At 36.1% G+C, this 23,509-nt stretch overlaps 1 protein-coding gene across 1 annotated transcript in view; it reads right to left on the reverse strand.

The window, feature by feature from the left end:
- The window catches only part of tbkbp1 (TBK1 binding protein 1), a 90,313-nt gene that overhangs the window by 28,446 nt on the left and 38,358 nt on the right, over positions 1-23,509 (reverse strand). Inside the window, exons 5-7 of the mRNA XM_028818707.2 lie at positions 20,685-20,835; positions 17,922-18,124; positions 17,622-17,683 (exon numbers count right to left, since the gene is read on the reverse strand). Of these exons, the coding sequence (XP_028674540.1) occupies positions 17,622-17,683; positions 17,922-18,124; positions 20,685-20,835 (416 nt within the window). The remainder of the gene's footprint in view (positions 1-17,621; positions 17,684-17,921; positions 18,125-20,684; positions 20,836-23,509) is intronic.

Consider the following 23,509-nt stretch of genomic DNA (forward strand, 5'->3'; position numbering starts at 1 on the left):
AAATAACCTAGTCCACACTGTTAAAGTGAGACAGAAAGAAACTAATCCAAGTCAGTAGTTAAAATTAAATGCACAAGGGTTTAGTCATTGTAATGGCACATCTGGGACATTAATTTCAGAAATGACCTCAACATGTACAGTATGTATGTATGCACTAACAGTGAGATTTTGAAGTAAAGAAATGCACAAAGACAGAGAACAGCAATAATAATAGGGTAATAAAAAATAAACACACACAGACATGTAACATTTCCAAAATATGCTATACCATCCTGACACTTCCATGATCAATCTATAGCTCCAAACTAAGCTGCCGGGCACAGAAGAACCTGAAGTGAGAAACCACTCTGAGGAACAGTGGCATAGATGGGAGAGAAACTGTCCATGAATCAACATCCTAGTAACTCTCAAAACCATGGCACAGTGGATGGTGATGTTGAACAAAACACACCTTCAAATATAAACCATTCAGTAATTTAGTCAACAAGTGGCAAACATGAAATATAAATATTTTTTGTTTAAATTCAAATTAGTATGCTTCACAACCAGCTGATAAGGAACAAGAGGAAAAGAGACCAAACAGCTACAGTCTGCCATAAGACATAAACCTTGAAAGAATATCCCCTACTATGTATGAAAGGAAAATAAAGTGACACTGAAATAGTCAAGAAGAAAAATCTGAATGTATAGCCAAGTCGAAATGAGGGCTTGGATCAGTGTGGGAAGATGAATGGGTCAAAGTACACCATCTTTTAAGTGCAAAATGGCACAGATTTAGCCAGGATTCAGAGCTGTAATTTGTTCTGTCAAGTACTGCATTAGAGTGAAGAGAAATACAGTCCATTTTTGATTAAATTACTATTTTTTTAAAAAGTAATCTGAACTATATACTAACTATACTTTTTCATGTCTGTTTCGGTTTCTGTGTTGCGTCATTATTTTGTCAGACACTAATTATATAAAAAGGTATCTCAAACACCCACATGACATTCCTAATTTTTTATAAACTTGTGAGACGGCCAGCAAAAAAATTGCTAATACTTCAACAGAACGAATTGGTTGAAGATCATTTTGAAGTTTAAAAATACAAAGCAGACTAAAGATGGCACACTAAGATAAGTATTTCTTTATGACAGCATATTATGGTAAGGTCCACAATGAACTGGTAATAATTGATGATTAGGGTGCTAGGGGCAAACTCTGTAAACATGGTTATAACATAGAACTTATAAATATTAAAAACAAACATTCTTCACAAAAAATATTCTAACAAGTCTTTCTCACCCACATGCTACGCTCTAAATTAAGTGGAACTTCAAAAGGATGCACAATGCCAAACACTGAATTAGCTTCTGTTGTTATTGCTTCAGAATATTTTTTCTCTCCTTTGCTATAACTATTTAGTGCATATACACACATACACATACACGCACACACACACACACACACACGCACACACACACAAATGCACTGATGTAGAAGTGCAGACTGACCTTTTCTGGTAATTGACAAACACTGTTAATTTTATCACAGCACACATCTCATGGGTGGGTTTCAACTTTTAAAACCCTTTGATCTGAAAAACACATTGTTTGGATATATATTTATATACACACATATCGGTGTTTTTTAATGTTTTTTGATTGGGACAGACTATTAGTTAAATGCAAGAGTCTGTCCAGCATGTTGTGTACTTTACCTTTTAAGTTTATTTGTGGAGTTTTTCACCTTTCATGTTTTACTGTTTTCTTTCATTTTTGATAGCTTTATTCTTTATCCTGACCTTACAATTAAAGCTGTAGGCTCCAATCATACATAATATGAGCATATCAAAGTCCTTTAATGAAAAAGATAAAGAAGAATATCTATTTGTTTAGATAAAAAAGGTCTTTGTTGAATTCCATAAGCCTATCACATATGGAAGAACAAAAATAAAATACATATAAAACAACAACCATCCACAGCTAACGACTGTGCTCTAGTCAACACACTAACTGCCTGAACAGTCAGAAACTAAAGTTTTACATTATAGTTAACTGCAGTTGTCTGCTTAAGGACATGTCACCTTAGACAACTTTTCCAACGATTTTGAATTTATTACTGAGTCGGAGCCAGTTGAAGACATGGACACATGAAGGTCAGTTGCAAAGTCTAACATATCCAGAGAATCACTCCAACTAGTTTGTGACTTGCCTCAACAAAAACCAAACAGGTTTGTTTTTGTCTTTAGTCATAGGGGTGTATGTGCATGACAGCTAACAACCAATAAATGATCATCCAGAAGTACAATGCAGCAACAAGAAAAAAGAAACCTGAGTGTTTTAGATCTCACTAACGACAGAAATGATTATCTGTCTGATGTTCAGGTTCCACAAGTCATGACAGAATGGAAAAGCGAAAAAGCACATGACATTATGCCTGAAATCATCATACCAATTAAACTTCATATAGCATCAGCTCTGTCAGGCAACATGCTTATTGGCTGTCAAAAAAAAGGGCAGGCATGAAATTCAAAACATAGTTGCTATATTTGACATGCTCAACGATTTTCATTTGTGTAGTTATCAAGGTCCGGTGATGAGATTAGCAACTGTAGTCAGCCGATATACCCTATGATTAGAAGCCGCGTAATGTGTCAGTCCAAGATGAATCTTTCAGCATCAGGTTTATCAAGAAAAAGTTGTAAAAGTGAATGAGTGGCATTTGGCAAGTTAAGGTCAGATCTGGATGGGGTGCATGCACAGGTACAGCGTGTTGCCACACCCACCACATGATGAAACAGCTCGGGATCCTGGTTGGCAACCCCCAGGCAGACAAGTGGTCCAGTCCCATCTCCCGGAAATTACCATCCATCTGCTGTAGCCAGGTGTTACATGGGTGTCCCCTTGGTCTGGTCCAGCCTCTCGGGTCCTCAACAATAAGGATCCTGCGAGCCAGATCACCCTTGGGGAATTGCGACACATGGCCGTAGTGCTGTAACTGAAACTCCCTCACAATGTGCCTCATTTGGGACTCCATGAGCAACTGCTCATTTGACAAACCAGAGGTACTCAAAGATTCTCCAAAGGGACACAGTACTGAAGGAGTCCAGTCTTTGTCTCAGGTCACTGAATAGCATCCATGTCTCACAACCATATAGCAAAACAGGAAGCACCAGGACTCTAAAGTCTTGGATCTTTGTCCCTTTGCAAAGATATCAGGACTGTCACACACTGCTTTCCAGCAACATCATGACCACCCATACTCTTCCAATCCATCTACTGACTTCATAGGATGAGTCACCAGAGACATGAATGTCAGTGCTGAGGTAAGTAAACCTCATGACAAGGTCAACAATCTCTCCGCAGACAGAGACACTGCTGATGGCTTTGCCCAAGAGGTCATCGAAGGCCTGGATCATGGTTTTAATCCAGGAGACTCGCAAACCCAGACACTCAAACTCCTCACTCAGTCTCTCGAGAGTCCTGATCAGAGTCTCCATAAACTCTGCAAAGATCACAGCATTGTTGGCAAAGTCAAGATCAGTGAATCTCTCTTCACCAACAGATGCCTCACAGCTGCTAGACCCCATGACCCTGCCCAATACCCAGCAAGTTAAACAGGCAAAATAATGTCCAAGTGTATGAAACTGAATTTTAAGTAGTACAGTGCTGCAGTAACTACTTTTCTAAAACTCCAGACAGCAAAATATGTCAATGTCAATTTATTTAAAAAGCACATATAAAACAACATCAGTAATGTTGTAGCCAAAGTGCTTTACAATAAAATATACAATAAACACAAAATAAATTGAATACAATATAATAAAACACAATGCAAACCTGCAGTAAATTGAAACAAACAAATGACTATGAAGAAGGAGCCATCAGTATCACTGAAGATCACAGAAACCTTGAGAATAGAAATGCATCTTCAATCTAGTTTTAAACAATTCAGTTGAGGGTGATTCCTTACTGTAATTAGGTTAAGTATTCCACAGAGGAGGTGCAGCAGCTGCAAAATCTCCCTTAGTTTTGCACTTAGTACGAGGGACAACAAGAGACAACTGACAGGTAGATCTAAGCTCCCTCAATGGCTGGTGTATAACACACAATTCAAATTAATAGGTAGAGGCATACCCATGTAGTGATTTAAAAAAAGGGGCAAAATTTTAAAATCAAATCTGAAACTAACAGACAGCCAGTATAAAGAGGCTACAATTGGAGATACAGAATCAAACTTTCTTACCCTGAGCAAAAAATGGACAGCAGAATTCTGAGCCAACTGTAGCCTGCGTATCAGGGATTTGCTGATCCCAGAATACAATGAGTTACAGTAATCAAGCCGAGAAAAGATAAAGGCATGAGTAACTTTCTCAAGATCCCTAACAGATAAAAAAGGCTTAACATTGGCCAATAGACAAAGCTGGAAAAATCAACTCTTGACCACAGAATTTATCTATATCTCAAAAGAGAGTATACTAACAAAAATAACCCCAAGATTCTGAACATAAAGTTTGCAAAAGTCCACAAAAGAGCCAGGGAGCTCAAAACCAATCTGAGCTTTGGCAGGAGAATCAGCTACCAGCATTTCCATTTTATTTTGATTGAGATCAAGAAAATTGTCAGCCATCCAGGATCTTAGTTCTTCCTCACAATTTAGCAGCCGATTCATTGCTGAGTTACACACAGGAATATAGATCTGCATACATCAGCATAACAATGAAAAGAAATTTTAAACTTCCTAAAAATAGCTCCTATAGCATGAATATAAAATATAATAGGACCCAAAATGGATCCCTGAGTAGCACCACATTTAACAGGACTTCTTCTTCTTTTGGCTTTAACAGGACTAGTAGATGAAAAAGAGGAACTGAAAGTTACTAAAAAGTATCTATCAGTAACATATGAATTAAGGCACTGGCCTGCAACAAATACATTAGACAACAACAATTATCACCGTCCCATATGAGGAATTAATCACCAAATCAATTTCTTTCACTTTAGGAGACAAACTTGTCTGGTGTTAGACAATGCAAAAAGCTTATTGATCAACAGCACAACAAATGACATCCTAAAGCATGAGCTCCATTTTTTAGTCTGACAGCAGACAGTTGTTCTGTAGGTCTTTTATTTTAGCATTTAATTTTAAAAAGTTGCAACTTGCTAGTCAGAAAAGTGTTTCTGACAGTTTTCTTGAATATTAAGATGTTCAGTCTTCTAATAAACTATTGTATCTGTCCTATTCAGGAAACATTGATCAATCATTTGGCTCAGAACAAATTCCTGCTAATCAGATCACCAAAGTTCCATATGAGAATACTAAAAATGTGTTTGCAGCTTCCAATACTTCTTAGGTTTTAATTAATGATGCAAGATGTGTGAGTTTCTATTTTAAGTATCATCTATTTCCTGTTTGTTGGGTGGGCATAGTTGTTTTTTGCCAAAACATCTTTTTGACAGCCTCCTTACACATATATTGAATGTGCAATAAGTTTATCAGTTGATATGTGAGCATGTCTTTGAGTTGCTTCTACATACCTTCAAGAGTACCTTTTACCAAAATTCAGTGAAATAGTATTTAAAATCTAATAAGAAGAGTATGTTCTCATTTTTGGTGAGTGCTTGTAGATAGTGAGCAAAACTAATAAACAGCCTCCCAGATTGTTCAGATTTATCTTGGGCTGGGTGATCTAATGTCACTAAAATATTTTTGGTGTGTTAGGAGTTTTTCTTGATACATGTCTGCGTTGCCTTTGCTACAAATTTATTTAGCATATATATCGGTATACATAATATTGTCAAACTCTACTTCAGGGTCATTGGGGCTGTTGTCTATCCTGGCAGCCCGGATGCAAAGCAGGAACAAACCCTGAATGGGATGCCAGACCATCTAAAGCCTGTTTATGCTGACATTCATGGGTTCAAATTAGAAATTCTAATCAAAATAATATGCTTGGATGTGGGAGAAAACAACAAAGACACAGGGAGAACATGGAAATCCAAAGTGGAATGCAATATGAACCCATCAGATTGGATCTATGAGGCAGAAGTGGTAATATGTGTATGTAGATTCAAAGAAAAATAAGTGAGAGTTATTTACACTCTGACAGAATTAACACCTTGCTGGAACAAGTGGTGGGTCTGGTGAGCACAGCAGCTGGTGAAAACTATTAAATATTAATTAGAGAACGCTGCACAAATGTGCATGAGAGTACAAATGAACAGAGTCAAAATAGTTACTGAGTCATGGCAGCCATGACCAATGATGCATAGCACACATAATAATAAAAAGAGCTAGGGATAATAATCAATCCATGCTAGGATCTGTAGCTATTAGGAATAATGTCCACTAGTGACAACGGACATCGCTTCTGTGTTTCTGAAAGCTGTAAACATCATACAACTTCACAAATCTTTCTGGAATAAGTTTGTGCAGGACAAAAATAAAAATCATAGACAATTGAGAAGTTACACAATGCAAAGCAAAGCTATTCAAGCACTTGGTGGCATGCTTACTGTATATAAAGACAAATCTCATTTTAGCCAATCTGTCTATCTCCAGCATTATCAATTCAGAGCTGGAATTAAATTCAAAGTTTCTTTGCATGTCCACACAATAAAGACAAAACAAGCTGCTGCACATTATACTGATCTGCGTGTATCTACATCTGGACAATACAATCCAGGTCAGTATGGCTCAGTTACAGGAACTGGGAATTAGAGTCCTATTTAGTGTGTTACTCTGACAATGTATCAGATGATTAATAATGGAATTCACTGTGACAGACCATATCAGAATGAAACACACTGGTGTTCTATGTCTCATAAAGTCATGAGATTTTGCTGGATTAAAATAAGTTGCATTTGGTGAATTTACAGTAGAATTTGTTATTAAAACAGCGTAACAGTTCTCACCTGCTTCACAGATACTAATGAGGAAATTCTGCCTTACACAGCAATGTTTAAAAAAATAATTCTTCACACTTAAAAAGTATCACCACATGCCTACATGGGTGAAGCTCCAGTTGCATCAATGTTACAGCCAGCATTCACAAACTGATTCTGGAATCTACAAGAGCACTTTAAAAACAAATACATGCCTGCTTGCTTGTGCTGACTTCTTCAGTATTTTTGAGGAGCAATTACTTATGAAAGAAGTCAATGATTATATAGCCTTAAAATTTTCAGAACAATGTGGAAATAAAAGCACAGATGTCATTTCCAATCCAATATTTTCTACAACATAGTAAAACTAATTGTAAATTTAAAAAAAACTAGGTACATTATACAGGTATTTGTTGAAAAGGTTGTTTTGGTCCAGCTTCAGGATCCCCACAAAAAATTCAATCTGTTTAAAAAATTTCAATCTGGTTGAAAAGGTTGTTTTGGTCCAGCTTCAGGATCCCCACAAAAAATTCAATCTGTTTGAAAAATTTCAATCTGGTTTCCGAACTTCTCATAGTACAGAGACAGCCCTGGTCAGAGTCACCAATGACCTCCTGATGGCTGCTGACCAGGGCTCTCCATCACTCCTTATCTTCCTGGACCTCACAGCCACATTTGATACGGTAGATAATGTTCTCCTTTATCGTCTTCACTATATAATTGGACTTTCTGCCATTGCTTTGGAGTGGTTCAAGTCCTATCTTACAGATAGGACTGAGTATGTTGCCTTGGGGGATGCTAAATCTCGTACCCACACTGTCACCTGTGGGGTCCCAGAAGGATCAGTCCTTGGGCAGACCCTTTATAATATATATATGCCAACCCTGGGTCACATCATCCACAAGCATAGAGTTTCATTCCATTGCTATGCCGATGATACGCAGCTCAATGTGAGACTAGATTTGTCTTCTCTTACACCTCCATCAACTCTTTCCTCTTGCTTGGATGAGATTGAGGCCTGGATGTCCAAGAATTTCAAGCTGAACAGCACTAAAACTGAAGCTCTTTTAATTGGCACCCCTTATCAACATCATTCCTCTGTAAATTGTATTTCCTTTTCTGACCGTACCATTATCCTCTCCCCTTCTGTTACAAATATGGGTGTCAAGGTAGACTCCCATCTGTCATTTGATACACGTGTCCATCACCTTTGTAAAATTGCATTCCTTCATCTCTGAAACATAGCCAAACTCCGTCCCTACCTCTCCCTCTGTGATGCTGAAAAGCTGGTTCATGCCTTTGTCTCATCCAGGTTGGATTATTGTAATGCATTCCTGATCGGGATCCCCGGCAAGAGCCTTCAAAAGCTCCAACAAATTCAAAATAGTGCTGCAAGAATCCTGATGAGGGTGAGGAAATATGAACACATTTCACAAATCCTTCGATCACTTCATTGGCTCCCTATTCACCTCCATATTGAACACAAACTCTGTTTGTTTACTCACCAGTGTATCCATGGAAATGCTCCACAATATCTTAAGGAACTCCTTATACTACAATCCACTACAAGAAACCTCCATTTTGCAAACACCTGCCGCCTTTGCCCCCCCGTGACCAAATTTCGTACAATGGATGACCAAGCCTTTGCAGCCGCTGCTCCACGGCTCTGGAATGCCCTACCAGACAGCCTGAGAACACAGCAAATTGTGGGCTGTTTTAAAAAACAGCTAAAGACTTTTCTATTCAGGAAAGCTTATTAACAAGAATGCTATAATTATTGTTGTTTTATCTCTGTTTTTATCTTGCTTTGCCTTTGTTTAAACTTTTTTATGTAGCACTTTGAGATTTACTACTAATGTAAAGTGCCCTATAAATAAAATGCATTATTATTATTATTATAACAGAACCTACATATGCTTTAAAGTCAGTTTCCATTCATCTATTGTATAATCTGCTTATCCAGTAAAGTGCCACAGCAAGATTCAGCATTGTGGAGGGTGCTAATCCATTATAGGTAACAGTCGTACATATGCCCAGGAGTCAGACACGGCTAATTTAAGGTTGTCCATCAATCTAAAGTGTATATTTGGTATATGGAAAGAACACTGGAGTATCCTGTACCTAGAAAAATCCAGGTAGTCACAAGTAGGACTCTGAAGCCATAAAGCAGTTATTCTAACCACAGTACTGAAATTCTTTGAAATGGTAAAAAAATATAGTTACTAAAATAGCATTTCTTAATTACAGTTTATGAATATTAATACAACATAGAGGTTTTCCATAATAATTTTTTCAAATTATTTATTGACTGTTAACTGGACAAATAACAATGGCACATTTTCACTCAATCCACACCTCTTCCTTCTCAATCATACTGTCATTGTTATGATTTAAATATGCAAAATATGCACTCTTTACGAATAACAAGAAATAGGCTTTAAGGAACAGACTGCAGAATCCTGCTTTAACTATGTGCATACAATTTCACACATGGTAATAGATATTTTAAAAAAGCAAAAATTAAAACAGTTGTAAATGATTTTGAGAGTATACGGTGAATGCTTATAACAAAATGAAAAAAGTCCCATAAATTTTAAAGTGAAAACACAATTTTAAAAATGAGAACATAGCTCAGCAATACTAAATATTGACTTATTTCAAAGGACTATTCAAAATTAACGTAAGTTAAAGAAAGTTAGAAAACTCGGAATAAAGGCACATTTTAGTTTAGTCTCACAGAGGCACTGAACTCGATCATTTTATTTTTTGTTTGTATTTTGCTTAAGTAACAGCCTTCATCCTGTACATTACACATTCTTTGCCATTGCTGAAAAGCACATATAGTCTGGTATTTATATATAACACCTCAAGCAAAAAAGCATAACCAGTTGTAAGAAAGGTGACAAACCACCTAGATTATAAATAGGCAAATATTCACTCAAATACACTACAAATTGGTCTGGTGATAGTTTGCAACAATCGAGACTAAATAAAACTTTAAAACTAATATAGAGGTAAAACTAATATTTCATATTTACTTTAGATGCACCACTGAATGAACTGGACAGAAAATATACACAGTTAAACATGTCAAACTAAGATCAGTGTCCTGTTGGGAGTGTACATGTTCTGGCACTTACTTGTTTTTGCAGATTTTACAGAAAAATTGTGTTCAGAAGCTGCTGCTAGTGTAAGTTCACCTTCTTCTATGAGAATTCCTGAGCATTCACAGATAAAGCAGCTAAGGAGCTAGTTTTTATTGACCTGTTGCATGAGCTTTTTCACACCTATTTTCTCACCATTTGCTCTTTGCAACACATCCTATAACATTGCATTTTAAGAGAGTGGCTTTTTCAAATATTTCCTTGCCAACCAACTAATCAAAAGATTAATTTCCCTTATGACATGCTTGAATATAAATTACGGAATGGTTAAGTTCTTTTTTTTACCATGCCGAAAGATTAAGAGGCAGTATTCTTAAAGAAATACAAGCACACAAAATATGATATGTATTGTAATGTGATGGAACTATACCTAGCACAGATCATCACAGTTTTGACTCATACCCAAGATATTGTAATTCTCCAATTTACTACTGAATGGAAAAGTAATCAAGCAATCTGCTAAGATAAAGTGTTCTTTGGTGTTGCAGTGATGACATCACCGTACCCATTTTGTAACAGGCCTTCCTTCTGTTTACACTGTTCCCCCATAGAAACCTTTTAGACTATTTTAAAGAAACATTTCTTTCCACATTTTTTTCTCCTATGTAGAAACATTTAGAATTTCAAATTACTGGGTTGAAGTCTGGCATGAGGATGACTTGAGGAGCAAGGGGCTCAATACAAGAGCATGCCTGTGCATGTGTAAAGCAATGTGCAGCTCAACCTTGAGCACTCAATACAATTTCCATGGAAATATAAAAGATCATATATGTAGCTATCAATAAACTTAGAAAAAAAGTGTGTTTAAATGATTAAAGCACTTCTTCTTTAAACACCCACCCACCCACTAAGCATGATTATACTAATCAAGATCAAGGAGAACTGCTGCTGAGGCAGACAACAAAGACAGGTTTCTTAAAGAATGCGCTCCTATTTTTTCTTCAATGCTGGCTGATTGTCCACTAAAAATAAAAGAGGATTATCATATGAGCCTACTCCCTGTCAATCTCCAGGCATCTATACTGTATTAATGAGATCCTACAATATTGTTATTACATGCATCCAAGAACCTGACAGTGATTTGTGGATTCATTATTATTAAGTATTTGGTATGGTTTTGACACAGCCCTCAAAGGAAGCAAATTAATTTGGTGCTTTACATCATCACTTAAAATATTATAGAAATGAATTTGGTGTGGCAATGTACTTCAAATGACCAACATTGCAAACGGGTAGTAATCAGGCTGAAAATTCCCATCATTGACTCTTGACAAGACATAATTCAAGATAAATATATAGAACTTTATTTGTGCACAAGTGGGAAATTAGTCTTTTACAGAAGCCACACATGAACATCTTTAGTATTCCTTCATTTCCTCACTTTTGACTTTAAACATTGAGTCTGCTATTCATTTTCAGCCTCTATTTGTTTGCCCCATTTTTTGCCTTGTCAATATTAAAAAGTGGTTAATATACACCTATCCAAACAAAGGTAATCACATGCTATAAAGCTCAAAAACAACAATCAGCATTGAACTGCTTACACATCTTGTTTACAAGGTGCTCCAAATGTGTATCAGCTCTTTATGGACTGGATTACCTTAAATATGAAACACAAATAAAGAACATTTGAATCTGAAATATACTGTGTCAAATAAACACAGTGTCTTATAGTAAATCTTACGTCATTCAACCTAAACACCCTAATTATCGCCCTCATGAAAAAATGTACGTTTTTTAGAAGTTTTCTTCAGTATTTAGTAGTCGGAACATAGTGCTATAGGAATTAAGTAAAACATACAGAAAATGAAATTGCAGATATTCAGTAATTATTTTAATATTTTCATCTGTAAAAGAAAAGAAATGAATGGTGAGTGAAATCATAAAAATTGGAAATTAGTAAACACAGTGCCATTACTGAAAAAATAAAACAATCAAGCTAATTCTGAACAATGGGCTACTTAGCTTAGCTTGTATCATGATAAAGCTGATGGAAACAATTACTAAAGACAAAGTAGAGCAATACATATCAGGTAAGGACGTATTATCAAACAGTCACTTTAGACCTGGAAGGGGGTTATAGTTTTAGGGGGAAATCATGAAAAGCATTTAATTTTTGGAGCACATACTTTTTTATTCATCTTAAATTTAAAAGATTTTAAAAAGTTCCTCATGAGAAGCCAGCAGTCAAAACTATAAGTAACAGACTCAAGATGCAATGGAAGACAGACGGATAACGAGTTTATGCACAGTAAACAACATGTTATGGTTCTAGGAATTTTAATGAATTAGGTGACAATTAAAGTGTTATTATTCAGGGACTAGCTTTGATGCAGATTTTCTTTTTAATTTCATATAAACAATCAAAATAAAAATGTAACTAGCAAGCAGGTTCAGTTTTCAGAGGATATTAAACTAGAAACTGCTGGATACCATATAGTCTATTGAATCATAACAGATAGCCATGAAAAGGATTCAGACTTCTGGCAGATTGAGTTTAAAGTAATTAAATGTAAACTGTTAAATACAGGGGTAAATATTTTACATAAAATTTACACAGTGGTGTTGGGGATCTCAAACTTGGCATAGTTGTTTACAAGAAAGATTTGAACACTCTAGGCACTGTCACATAATGTTTGGAAGTAAGAGAACTTAATAGACTAACCAAGACATTACAAGTAGTATAGCTGATGGTATTAAAATCTCAGGTTAATGATATTTTGCAGAAGTTATGTGAATAGAGATTAACAGTGGGCTGAAATATCTTTTCCTGTATCTTGCTTTTCGATTTGAACATAAGTAAAGCTGTTCTGAAACAGCTGTATTGCTCACATCAAGACATTCATGAGTTTTTTTTTTCTCACCCTGAAATGTAATGCTCTACAAGAAATAGATTGTGTTTCTGTTTAAAAGTTACTGGCCCCAGCCAAAAACAGCACCCTTCAGTCACTTCCTGATAATATGCATTTATTTCTTAACCAGTCTCTAGGGGACAGCCATATATTTTCTTTAATACCTGACCGTTTGCTATCTTCAGTCCACACATTTTATATATCCTCTTTATCCATTCACAGTCACAGAAAAGCATTAAACTATGCTAAGCAGCAACAGACAGAAAGTAGAAACTCATAGTGAATTGAATGTGAATTTACTACAGAGTCGACCTGCAAGCTAATCAAGGTTTATTTTTATATAGTATTTGTATAATGAATAAAATGTTGAGCAAGAAAACATTAAAAATAAATGGTTCATGCATCTGTGTGATACATTTACAGTCACAAATGTGACAAAATGCTGCAAGACCACATAAGAAGCCAACATGTACTGTATGCGAATATGTGAAGAGCAGGAGGCTCAACAAAAGCAAGCATCTCCAAGTTAGATTCAAGCAGTCTGAATGTACAGCAGTAGAATCTGCAGCAGAATCGTATTCTGTTACTTCATTTTAAGGAATCAGTTATAAGTTTAGTTCAATTAAATAGTAATATTTAAACTTAATATGAAATGTATAACACATGTGCTATATAACAAAAGATGCAACCACACCTCAGAAAGAAATTATAAAAATCATTCTTAGTTTATATTTTGTCCTGTTTTTTTTTCTCCACTTCTTTTTGGGCAAAATGCAATATATTTTCCAAACCCGCTTTAGGTGCAAGGCAGGAACAATCCCTAGAGATTGCATCAGTCCATCCAAGGGTGAACTCACCCACACATATACATCACCAATGTAAACCAGTTAAGAGGAAACCAGAGTACCTGGAGGAAACTAATGCAAATACATGCAAGGAGCACCTGGGATGTGAACTCCAGTTTCACTGTTGCAAGGCAGAAAGGCTAACACTGAGCCACCCAAAACGCAATGTAATTGATTTTAACTTGAGTCTCAGCAGCATTGTTATAAAAGAATAATTGCACAGACAAAATATTTCACCCCAGTCACTGTCCATACAAAATTTTCCTCAATTTTCAGGTTTTCTTCCCAAAACATGTTTGCAAAACTAATCAGTGATTACATATTGGCAAGGTGTGAGCAAGCCCTGGGATGTACTGGCTCTTCGTCCAGAGTTGGCTCTGGCCTTGCATGCAGTACTGCTGAGGTCAGCTCTGGTCCTCTATAACATTAAAATTGAAATAAATAGTTTTAGACAGTAGCCAGTTAACATGGTTTTATTCTAAATTTGTCCTCAATTTTTACAGCAATATTATCACTATGCTGTGTGCTTGGTTTTACATTTACGCTCCAGATACCAGCAGAAACATGAGACTTGCACTTGTTCTGAATTCAGGAATTCTAGTAAATCATTTAAGAAAAATTTCACTTGTATTTACAGTGAGAGAACAAAAATAGTATAAAGAACACCTGAAGATCCCACTAAAGTGAAGGAAATAAAATAGCACTGCCAGCGCTTCCTTCTAGAAATCCTAATACATCACACAGTAAAGTGTATAGCCGGCATGTAAACTCTTTTGCAGCTAGAACAATTTAGCACACTCTTATAAATAATATATTGTTTGAACTAAAAATGAAATAATTGGACTGTTGCTAACATACTTATAAACATAGGAAACTGGCCAAGAAAAATTTGGATCCATGTGTTTCTTTGGACAGAACATAAAATAATAATGGCATTAAAGGAATAAAGCTTTTGGTTTGTTCATGGTTTTTCAGATAACAGTATATTAAATAATACTAGTAACACTTCAGTTTAAGTATTGCAAAAAAACATCTATTACTATTACTCTTATGCAGCAGACCTTAACAAAGGCTTCTTTTGGACTTCATAAAATATCAGTAGACAGGTTATTCATCTCTGTGAAGAGATATTGACACGATGATAAAATTACTTGTTAATATGATGAATTGACAGGTCATATACTAAATTAGTAATGTCAAGAGAAATGTGTCTCAGCTAAGCTACCTCAGACCACTCGAAAGTGAGGTTTTGTTAGTAGGTCACATACCATAAATAAAGTGTTTATTTATCTCTGCATTGTAAGTGTTATGAAGAACCAAAGACATGTATGTTAAGGTCTAGTTCCATAATAGTAAATGTGTAATAGATGCATTTTTGAAGTACTTGAACTAAAATGTTACCATAATTCTAAAAACAATATAATATGATGTCATCAGCAATAAAATTTGCTGAAAGACAGTGATGATGTGAACAAATATGGTAAAAGACCCAGACCCACTTAATCCAGTTTAGGTTTACGGCGTGTCCTAATCCTGTCATGGCAGCACATGTTACAAGGCAGGAAACAAGCCCTGGAATGGATGCCAGTCCATCGCAGAGCCTACTTATACATTTATATGCAGGGACAATTTGGAGTCACCAATCAGTCTAACCAGCATGTTTCTGAGTAAGGGAGAAAAATGGAAAATCAGAGTATCCAGTGGAAGACCCAAGAAGAGGGAAGAGCATGCATGCTCCACATGAACAATATCAGGCACAGAATTCAAACCCAGGAGACTGTTGCCGAGAGTATATACAATAAAAACTCTTACTAATACCATGCGTACAATACCTATTGCTGCTTTACTCAGCATAATAATGTACTATAGTTAAAATTACACACCGAATCTAGAGTTGTAAAGCAAAAAGCCATTAATGTGATAGTTTCAGTTTACAATTAACATAGTGCATATTGTCCTGAATATAACATTCACATGGACTTGATATGTTAATGTAAGTTAAACTATGGAAAGTGACAGCAAAGGTCAGAAAGTGAAAGCATTCAATACTAATATAAAGTTGAAGCACATGAGCATCAAATTAGTGCTTTTGCAGTACTTGGAATCCACTATATGGTCTAACTGGAGTTCAAGCCTTTCTCAAAATGATTTCATAAAATCTAGGGAGTGATTTTTAACTGTTGGACATTATAAAATTGCACAACTACGAGAACTGCAACACTAATTTTTCTCTGCATCTGCTACTTCAGTTTTTGAGTTGTTCTGTAGCTCTCTCATTAAAAAAAGTTTTGTTAAAAAAATTCCCTTGTATTCTACTATATGCGGATAAATTTAATTTGCTCAAAAAGTATCCATCCATTCTATACAGGAATACAGAAATGCAGGAACCAACCCTAGACACGGGGTGCATACTTACTCATTTACACAGTCATATTTGCACCCTCCTTGGGAGGAAATCCATGTGATCAAACAGGGCCCAGGCAGTCTTTGACTTCAAGACTTTGTGCAGCGGTTATGCAGCAGCTATACTAATCACTGTGCAGCCTAAGCTCACAACATATAAGTTACTTTCACATGAAACCTTGTGTGCATGCATTCCCTTCCACTCAGTCAAAAAGCAAAAGCAGATGCACAAAATGTGCTTAATCTGCTTAACCATGGGGCTCTATAAGCCAGAAGTAGATCCTGTAGAAAGGTGCGGACATACAAACCTGTACAGAACATTTAAATTCCACGCATGCAACACCCAGGATGCAAACCCAGGTCTCCTTACTGCAAGACAGCAGCGCCACCACTGTGCTTCTGTGCTGTCCTATCAACTTATCTCACATGTTAATACAGCTTTACAAAAACTATAATGTGCCATTTTAACATAACCTATTCCCAGTGTTCAGTACAGAGTTTTTCTTCATGCATACTGCATATGTTTTTATATTTGTTTAAATTCAAATTAATTTGCAGCACACTTGCCTTATTTTCAGTTTTGACTAGGTAATGGTGTATTAATTATAATTCTTTTTTTCTAAATTTGCACTGTTCTATATTTAACTTCAAATGTCTATTAGATATTGATCTGAATCACGTATATCATCATTATATTTTCATGTCTAAACAGTACATTTGGATTTTTTCACACTTTTCCTTCAAGGTCAAATTGAATTGAAATAAAAATAATTGCTGCCATATCATATACCAAACAAGACATATTATAAAAAACCACAACAACATATAAAATGTTACAATAATACTTACGAAAAAGTATATTTGACAATAAAGCATTTAAAAAAAAAATTTTTTTGTTTTAAGTGAAACAAACAACTTGATTCCATTATTTAAGACTTTGTTTAAGGCTTTGGTGTGACAAGACATTAATATTAAGAAATTCAGAACATTACTGATACAAAAAAGAACTTTTGGCTGGCCTATATATTGTACATCCAACGCACAACTGGCATGTCTCCACAACATTTAGGCTGCTGAAACAGATACATGATGAAGTTAACTATTATTACCAATATTAGATTTGTAAACAGCTAGAAAAAGATAATTTATGTATTTTAAAAACAGTTCCTCTTTCTTAATATTTTACAACATATTTTTTGTAGATTTGTGGAATGTACAAACTATAAACCAGACTGCCATTTAGGGATTTCATCGCAGAGCAATACACTGTTTGGAACAGGCTACCATGAATAATACTTGATATCTGCTGAATGGACAATGTGCAGCCACAGTAACTCCTGTAGCTTCTGTCTGGTCCTGTTTTTGGGATGCAGTGTAGTGGGGAAGCATATCCATTACTGATAAATTCATGGTGCATCTAATATTCTTATTGTTGTGCATCTCTTTTCTAGTAAAGTGAAATTCTGCACTATATTGTAAGTCTGTACTTACTGTTCATCTCCAACTTTTTTAATCCACTCCACATCACACCGATCACAGGGCACTGCCAGCTTCTACAGAATACAGGTAAAACAAGTCGGTTACAATTACAGATATGTTCATTATTTGGTAGCATTTATAGAATTTTTGGCTAAGAGTGGGATTGTGATTTTATTTTGAAGGGCAAGTAGTCCTTCTTAATGATGCTCTCTGCCCCCCATTTTGTTAGACTGTCCTACACTGTTTATCTCTGCCTTCACCTACCAAATTACATTTATAAAGGGCCCCCTTATTATTTCTGACACCTTTTACCTGCTGTCTTTGCTCTTCTTGGAGGAGTCGCAGCTCTTCCCGAAGTCTATTACATTCTCCTTTCAGCTCTTCTTCACGTTGGCATGCTCCCTGAACTTCACAACGTGCTCCCTCAAGCTCTGCTTCTAAGCGTTGCAGTTTGAGGTCAGTAAGTGTGTCCAGGCTGCGTGAACTCTGTAGTGTTAAAGCTGGACAATCCAGCACTGCAGAAGAAATTAATAAATGTAAGGTCCATTTAGAGTAGAATTCACAAAATCATTTAGTATCTGTTATCAAAATAAAACCCAAGAAATAAAGATGAACATTTATGTCAATAAGAAATGCAAAAAACCTTGTTAGTTACACATGATTGTTTAAGATCTGAGTGTAGCAGAAAAACTGATCTCTTGGTGCAATGAAAAGCAGGATATAGCCAAAATCAATGTTTCTTAGATGTATACTGCCCTCATGTGGTCTAGTAGTATGTTAAGATGAGGCAGTGGTCCTTAATAACATTCCCAGATACATTCACAACAAACTTTGTAACATTATGATATGTATATCTCTAAAGCAGGAAACCCTGCCTCCTTACTGGTTTTATTAACAAATCTGAAATTAACAAGATCTCTGGTTTACTGGAGAGAAACGTTTGTCTTGAGAGAGACACAATGTCTGGGGATATATGAGTCAGTCTATTAAGAGCAATGATTCATGTAGGATTATTTGCTTTACTTTATTTTCATAAACTAAACTTCTAAACTCTCAGATATCTGACATTATACAATAAAAATTTATAGAACCTGTTTTTTTTTTTTTTACAGATTTGGATACCCTACTGTAATTTTTAATTAACTTAACTACATTGAGTCTTCATTGTTGACAATAAGTCACGTGTGAAAATGTGAATTTGGTTAGAACAAAATATTGAATTTCGAACAGAATTATTTTTATACAGAAACAAATGACTAAATTAAAATAGAAAAGACTGAATGAACCATTGTAATTTTAAATACTAAAAAGAAATTGGATATTGCTTAAAGAAACCAGCTACTGTAACTACAAGGAGCCCAGTTTTACTTGCTTACTTTAGCCAATTAAGGGTTTGTGATCAATGAACATCTGCAGTCACTGCTTCCGCCCAGGTGTTACTACTTCCTTATTAATACTGTAAATCTCAGATGGACCCAACCACTATGAACCAGGGCCACAGCCAGTTGCTGCCTACCCTATCAAAATTGGGCACATCAGACATCAACTCTATGAACTGCAAGTTTGTACTCCTTGTTCACCCATGACTGTGTGATCAGACACGGTTCCAAATCCATCATTAAATTTACTGATGACACCTCCATCATATGCCTGACTATCTGCAATGATGAAATAGCTAATAGAGAAGAGATCAACCTGCTGACTCAGTGGTGCCAGGACAACAATCTCACTTTTAATATCAGTAAAACCTAGGATCTGGTCATCAATTTCAGAAAACAAAAGGCAGGTCACATCGATATCTACAGCAGAAAGGGGATGTGTTTGAAAGGTTAAGCCCGGTTAGCAGGCCATTATGGAAGAACAGCATGGAAGAAGCTCCAACTCAGCTGGGATGGGTAGCGATATTTATCACAGTCGGGGTAAAAAGGTAATAGATGGACTGGGTAAACATCCAGGCTGGTTCCAGTTAGGACTCACACAGGGTTGAATGGGAGTTGGAGTGTAGAAGAGCAGTCCTCTCGGGGTCCTTGGGTGCTCTCTGAGGTGCTTCAGGTGAAGAACTGCCCTGGTTTCTGTATGACCTAGAAATACTCTGGATGACCACTGCTGCAGAAGCATTCCCAGGTCCGGTTTAAAAGAAGCCCGCCATATCTCCTTGGGGAGACAGAGTCGGGAAGCAGGGGGAGACACTCAACAGGAGGAGCAGAAGGAGAGAAAGCCACATTCACTTGTTTCATTCCTGGTTTATGGACACTTGGAGAAGTATTTGGTACAAATAAAAACATTTGATCCTGGAGTTGTGTTGGGCGACATTGTGCCTGTGGTGCCCCTTGTGGTCACTATATAGATATATATATGCTACCGTGGCTGTTCGTTTGTCTGTCCAGGATTTTAAGTCACCTGTAGTTCGCAAATCGTTTGACTTATTGACCTGAAATTTGGTACAAATATACTACTTGACGTCTACTATGTTCTTTCGGGGTGATGATTGACCTCCAAGGTCAGGAAGGCCAAAGTCAAAAATCAAATATCCTATAGCCTGAAATTTGGTACACATATGCTACACTGAAACTCCTCACTACAGCTTTATATTAAAAGCAAAGAGTTTTGGAATTATTACTCTTTTTACTTTTATTTTATTGCAGAATCTACTGTCGGTAGCGGGCAGCAAGGCAGCCGTGGGAAGTATGCGTACGGGCGCCGTTCTCATCCTTACCACTTTCGCCATCACTTCCCCTACTTTTTCATATCTTAAATCATTCTTGAGGCAGATTGAAGACGTAAGTGCCACCTTAAGTGAAAAATTAAGGAAAACGTACTAAGTAATTGCAACACAAAAACTGACTTAATCATTTTTAACACGAAAAGATGCCTATGAAAGAAGAGAAGAAGCTGGCTGCTACAGTGGAGAAAAGAAGAGCTGCTCAGAAAGCAGCAAGCGGATCAATCTCTGAGCAAATGAATTGTAAACGTACAGAGAAAGAAAGTCAAGTGTATTCACTGCATGTTATCGTGCAGTTCGCCATTACTGGTATATATATAAAATGTCAAGCATTCATTGAAGTATAGACTTACATTGTGAAATATCAGGGCTGGCATGTAACTGAAGGTACTGAACTTCTTTACTGCGCAGCTTTGCATTGAGTCCCTGCAGAGTGCTGTCTCTTTGTCTTACCATCTGCTCCAGACTCCGAATTCGCTCCACATGTTTCTCAGCCAGTGTAGTCTGTGGGATGAAATAAGTGTTATTGCAAGCTTTATTATAAACAAAATTTCATTTTCTCTTTTTTCCCATATATGCAAACAGTCTTATTTCAGAAGCATTGTTTTCCATGTACATATGAATATATATTCACAGCAAATACCTTCCCCCCAATGTTATGCAAAGTGCATTCAAATGAAGGCACTTCACAATAACAAGTATACACATAAGATTTTCGGTTTTGAAGAAGAAAAAAAGAAATATTTATGATCTTTATGCTAAAAAAGTGGTTCTTCATAGGATCTATAAAAAGGGCTTTGGTAATTTCACCCCTTACAGCACTAAAGTGAATGCCTTCTGGTAACAATAATATACACAAGATTTTGTTTTAGCTTGGCTTTCTCAACAGTGTGTCACTATACTGTAGTATACAAGACCTGAAGCTTACAAAAATGCGGCAACACAATTGTTTGTTTTATTGTTTTTGCTTTTGATAAAGCAATATTTTTTTCTTTCATGAGCTGAATTTAGGGCAAGGTACTGGTTTATTAGTGCTCAATGTGGTTAGGTCAGCTTGGACCTGGCTATGTATTTCATTTTAATAAAGCAGTAAAAAGAACAGATTTTAATTGCAGGCTATGATTAGAGATTGATTGTGAGAAAAGGCCATTGTAAGGAATAGCAGAATAACGCAGTGGAGTAGATGAAGAGCTTGATAGATGGTATTACAGAAATAAGATTCGTACAGCTGTTAAAGAATAATGAAATATAAGTATCACTGTAGTCAGGAAGATTTGAAATTAAGAGAGAAATCCTTTGAGTCCATCAAAAGAACTACTTGAATAGACTTACAGAGGAAGCCCAGAGAGCAACAGAGTTAAACTAGCTCTTACTGATAGTTGAAAAAATTGTCTTTGGAGTTATGAGGAATCCACCATCAGTGGATCTTATTTCTCTGGGAAATGGGTAAGATGCAAGTAAAGTTGACAGGTATCCAGTATAGCTGAGACAGATGAGGTGAGACGTCTGAATGGCATTTGGTCCATGCCAGAATGGTGAAAGTAGTATTTTGAACTTGCTTACTTTACTTTGAGCCAGAAAACAAATGAAGAGTGTAATGCAGTAATTTAGATGAGAAGTAATGAAAGCACTAGCACTTTGTTCCTCTGCACTAACCAGGATATGATTCTAATGAAAGATTAGGCATGGGAAAAATAAGCATACAGTACTTAAATAAAATAAATAACAAAATAAATGATGCATCATTAGCACACAATACAATTTATTTTAATCATTTTTAGTTTGGGACAGAAATCTGTACTTTAGCTCATACCACTGAAATTTTTTTAAAAGATGTGCATTTTGTATATGGGCTCCTAATTAGCAGTCAAAGGGTTAATAAAATGTATGCATTTTCTGATCTTCTGGTCTGACACAGGGAGCTGACACACTGCTATGAGTGTCGATTGCCCCCCAGTTAAGGTCTGCATGAGAGCACTTTCATTTTGTACTTGCTGCCCATATTCAAGTCTGTAGAAATGGCATTGGTGAAAGTACTGGAGTCTGGCAAGCAGGTTATATGGGTTAAGCCCAAAAGTTTCCTTTACTCCTTAGGGTTATTTTTCCTGGCTCTGCATGCTACACTGAAATGGAGAAGGTGCTTCAAATATATGGAAAAGGCTTTGATAAATTCCGGTTGTTAATTTTTCAATTACCACAATGTCATAGGAACTTCCTATTTTGTGATATTTAAGCCTAGAGTGCAGTACGATATGAGAAACTTGCAGAAATTAGGAAACATCTGCATAGTATTAGCTTTTTTTTAAATTATGAAGCATAAAGTGCCTTAATTTCATTGTTGCCTGGAGGAGTGGTAAACATAAGCATGGGTCTTAGTGCCACTGTTAAGATTATTAAGAACTATGAACTATTAAATATAGAGACTTCTGAGGATTGTTTGATAAAAAAAAACTTTTAAAGTGGCCTTTATAACAAAAAGGTTTTTCAAAAAAGCACATTGTCATGTTTATGACATTTGCTGTTGAGATTTATGTTGCATTTGAACATTCAGAAAGCATTAGCTGGGTAATGACTCTTGCTGAAAAGTAACATTTAATTGACAAGTCAAATCAATTCACTTTTCACATATCACAAACTACTGATATTTTATTTTCCAAATCTCTTCTAAAAAGCAGTTTAAGCCAATATTTAAGAATTTCTATAAAAATCGATCATTGGTATTTTATGTTCAAGGTATCTCTAACAAATGATTATGTTTGCTATTGCTATTGTTTATCCAGAATTATTCCAATAACAGCACTGAGCTTAATAAATTATGTTGCCCTTGAATGTACACACAATAGAAGACTCCATCTCAGTCACTCCAATACTCTTCCAAAATGTGGTGTATGTGCTTTTTTCAAATGTTAGTTGTTGTACTGACAAACACATCCCTTTTTCTTGAAAAGCCCAACAAGCACCACAAATTTATTTTTTCTAATTTGTTGTTATCAATACAGTATGCGGTTTCATCAGTCCCAATAACTGTGCATACCCGTGACTCTACATTACGGTTGAAATGTACAATTATAGCGTTTTGCCTCTAAACTCACAAGATAGCATCACAACCTGAGTTACATGAATACCTGGCCAATGAGGAAACATTGAAACAATGACTCTACAGCCATTACATTATATG

This window comes from Erpetoichthys calabaricus, chromosome 14 (genome assembly GCF_900747795.2).
Source record: "Erpetoichthys calabaricus chromosome 14, fErpCal1.3, whole genome shotgun sequence".
Taxonomy (NCBI): domain Eukaryota; kingdom Metazoa; phylum Chordata; class Cladistia; order Polypteriformes; family Polypteridae; genus Erpetoichthys; species Erpetoichthys calabaricus.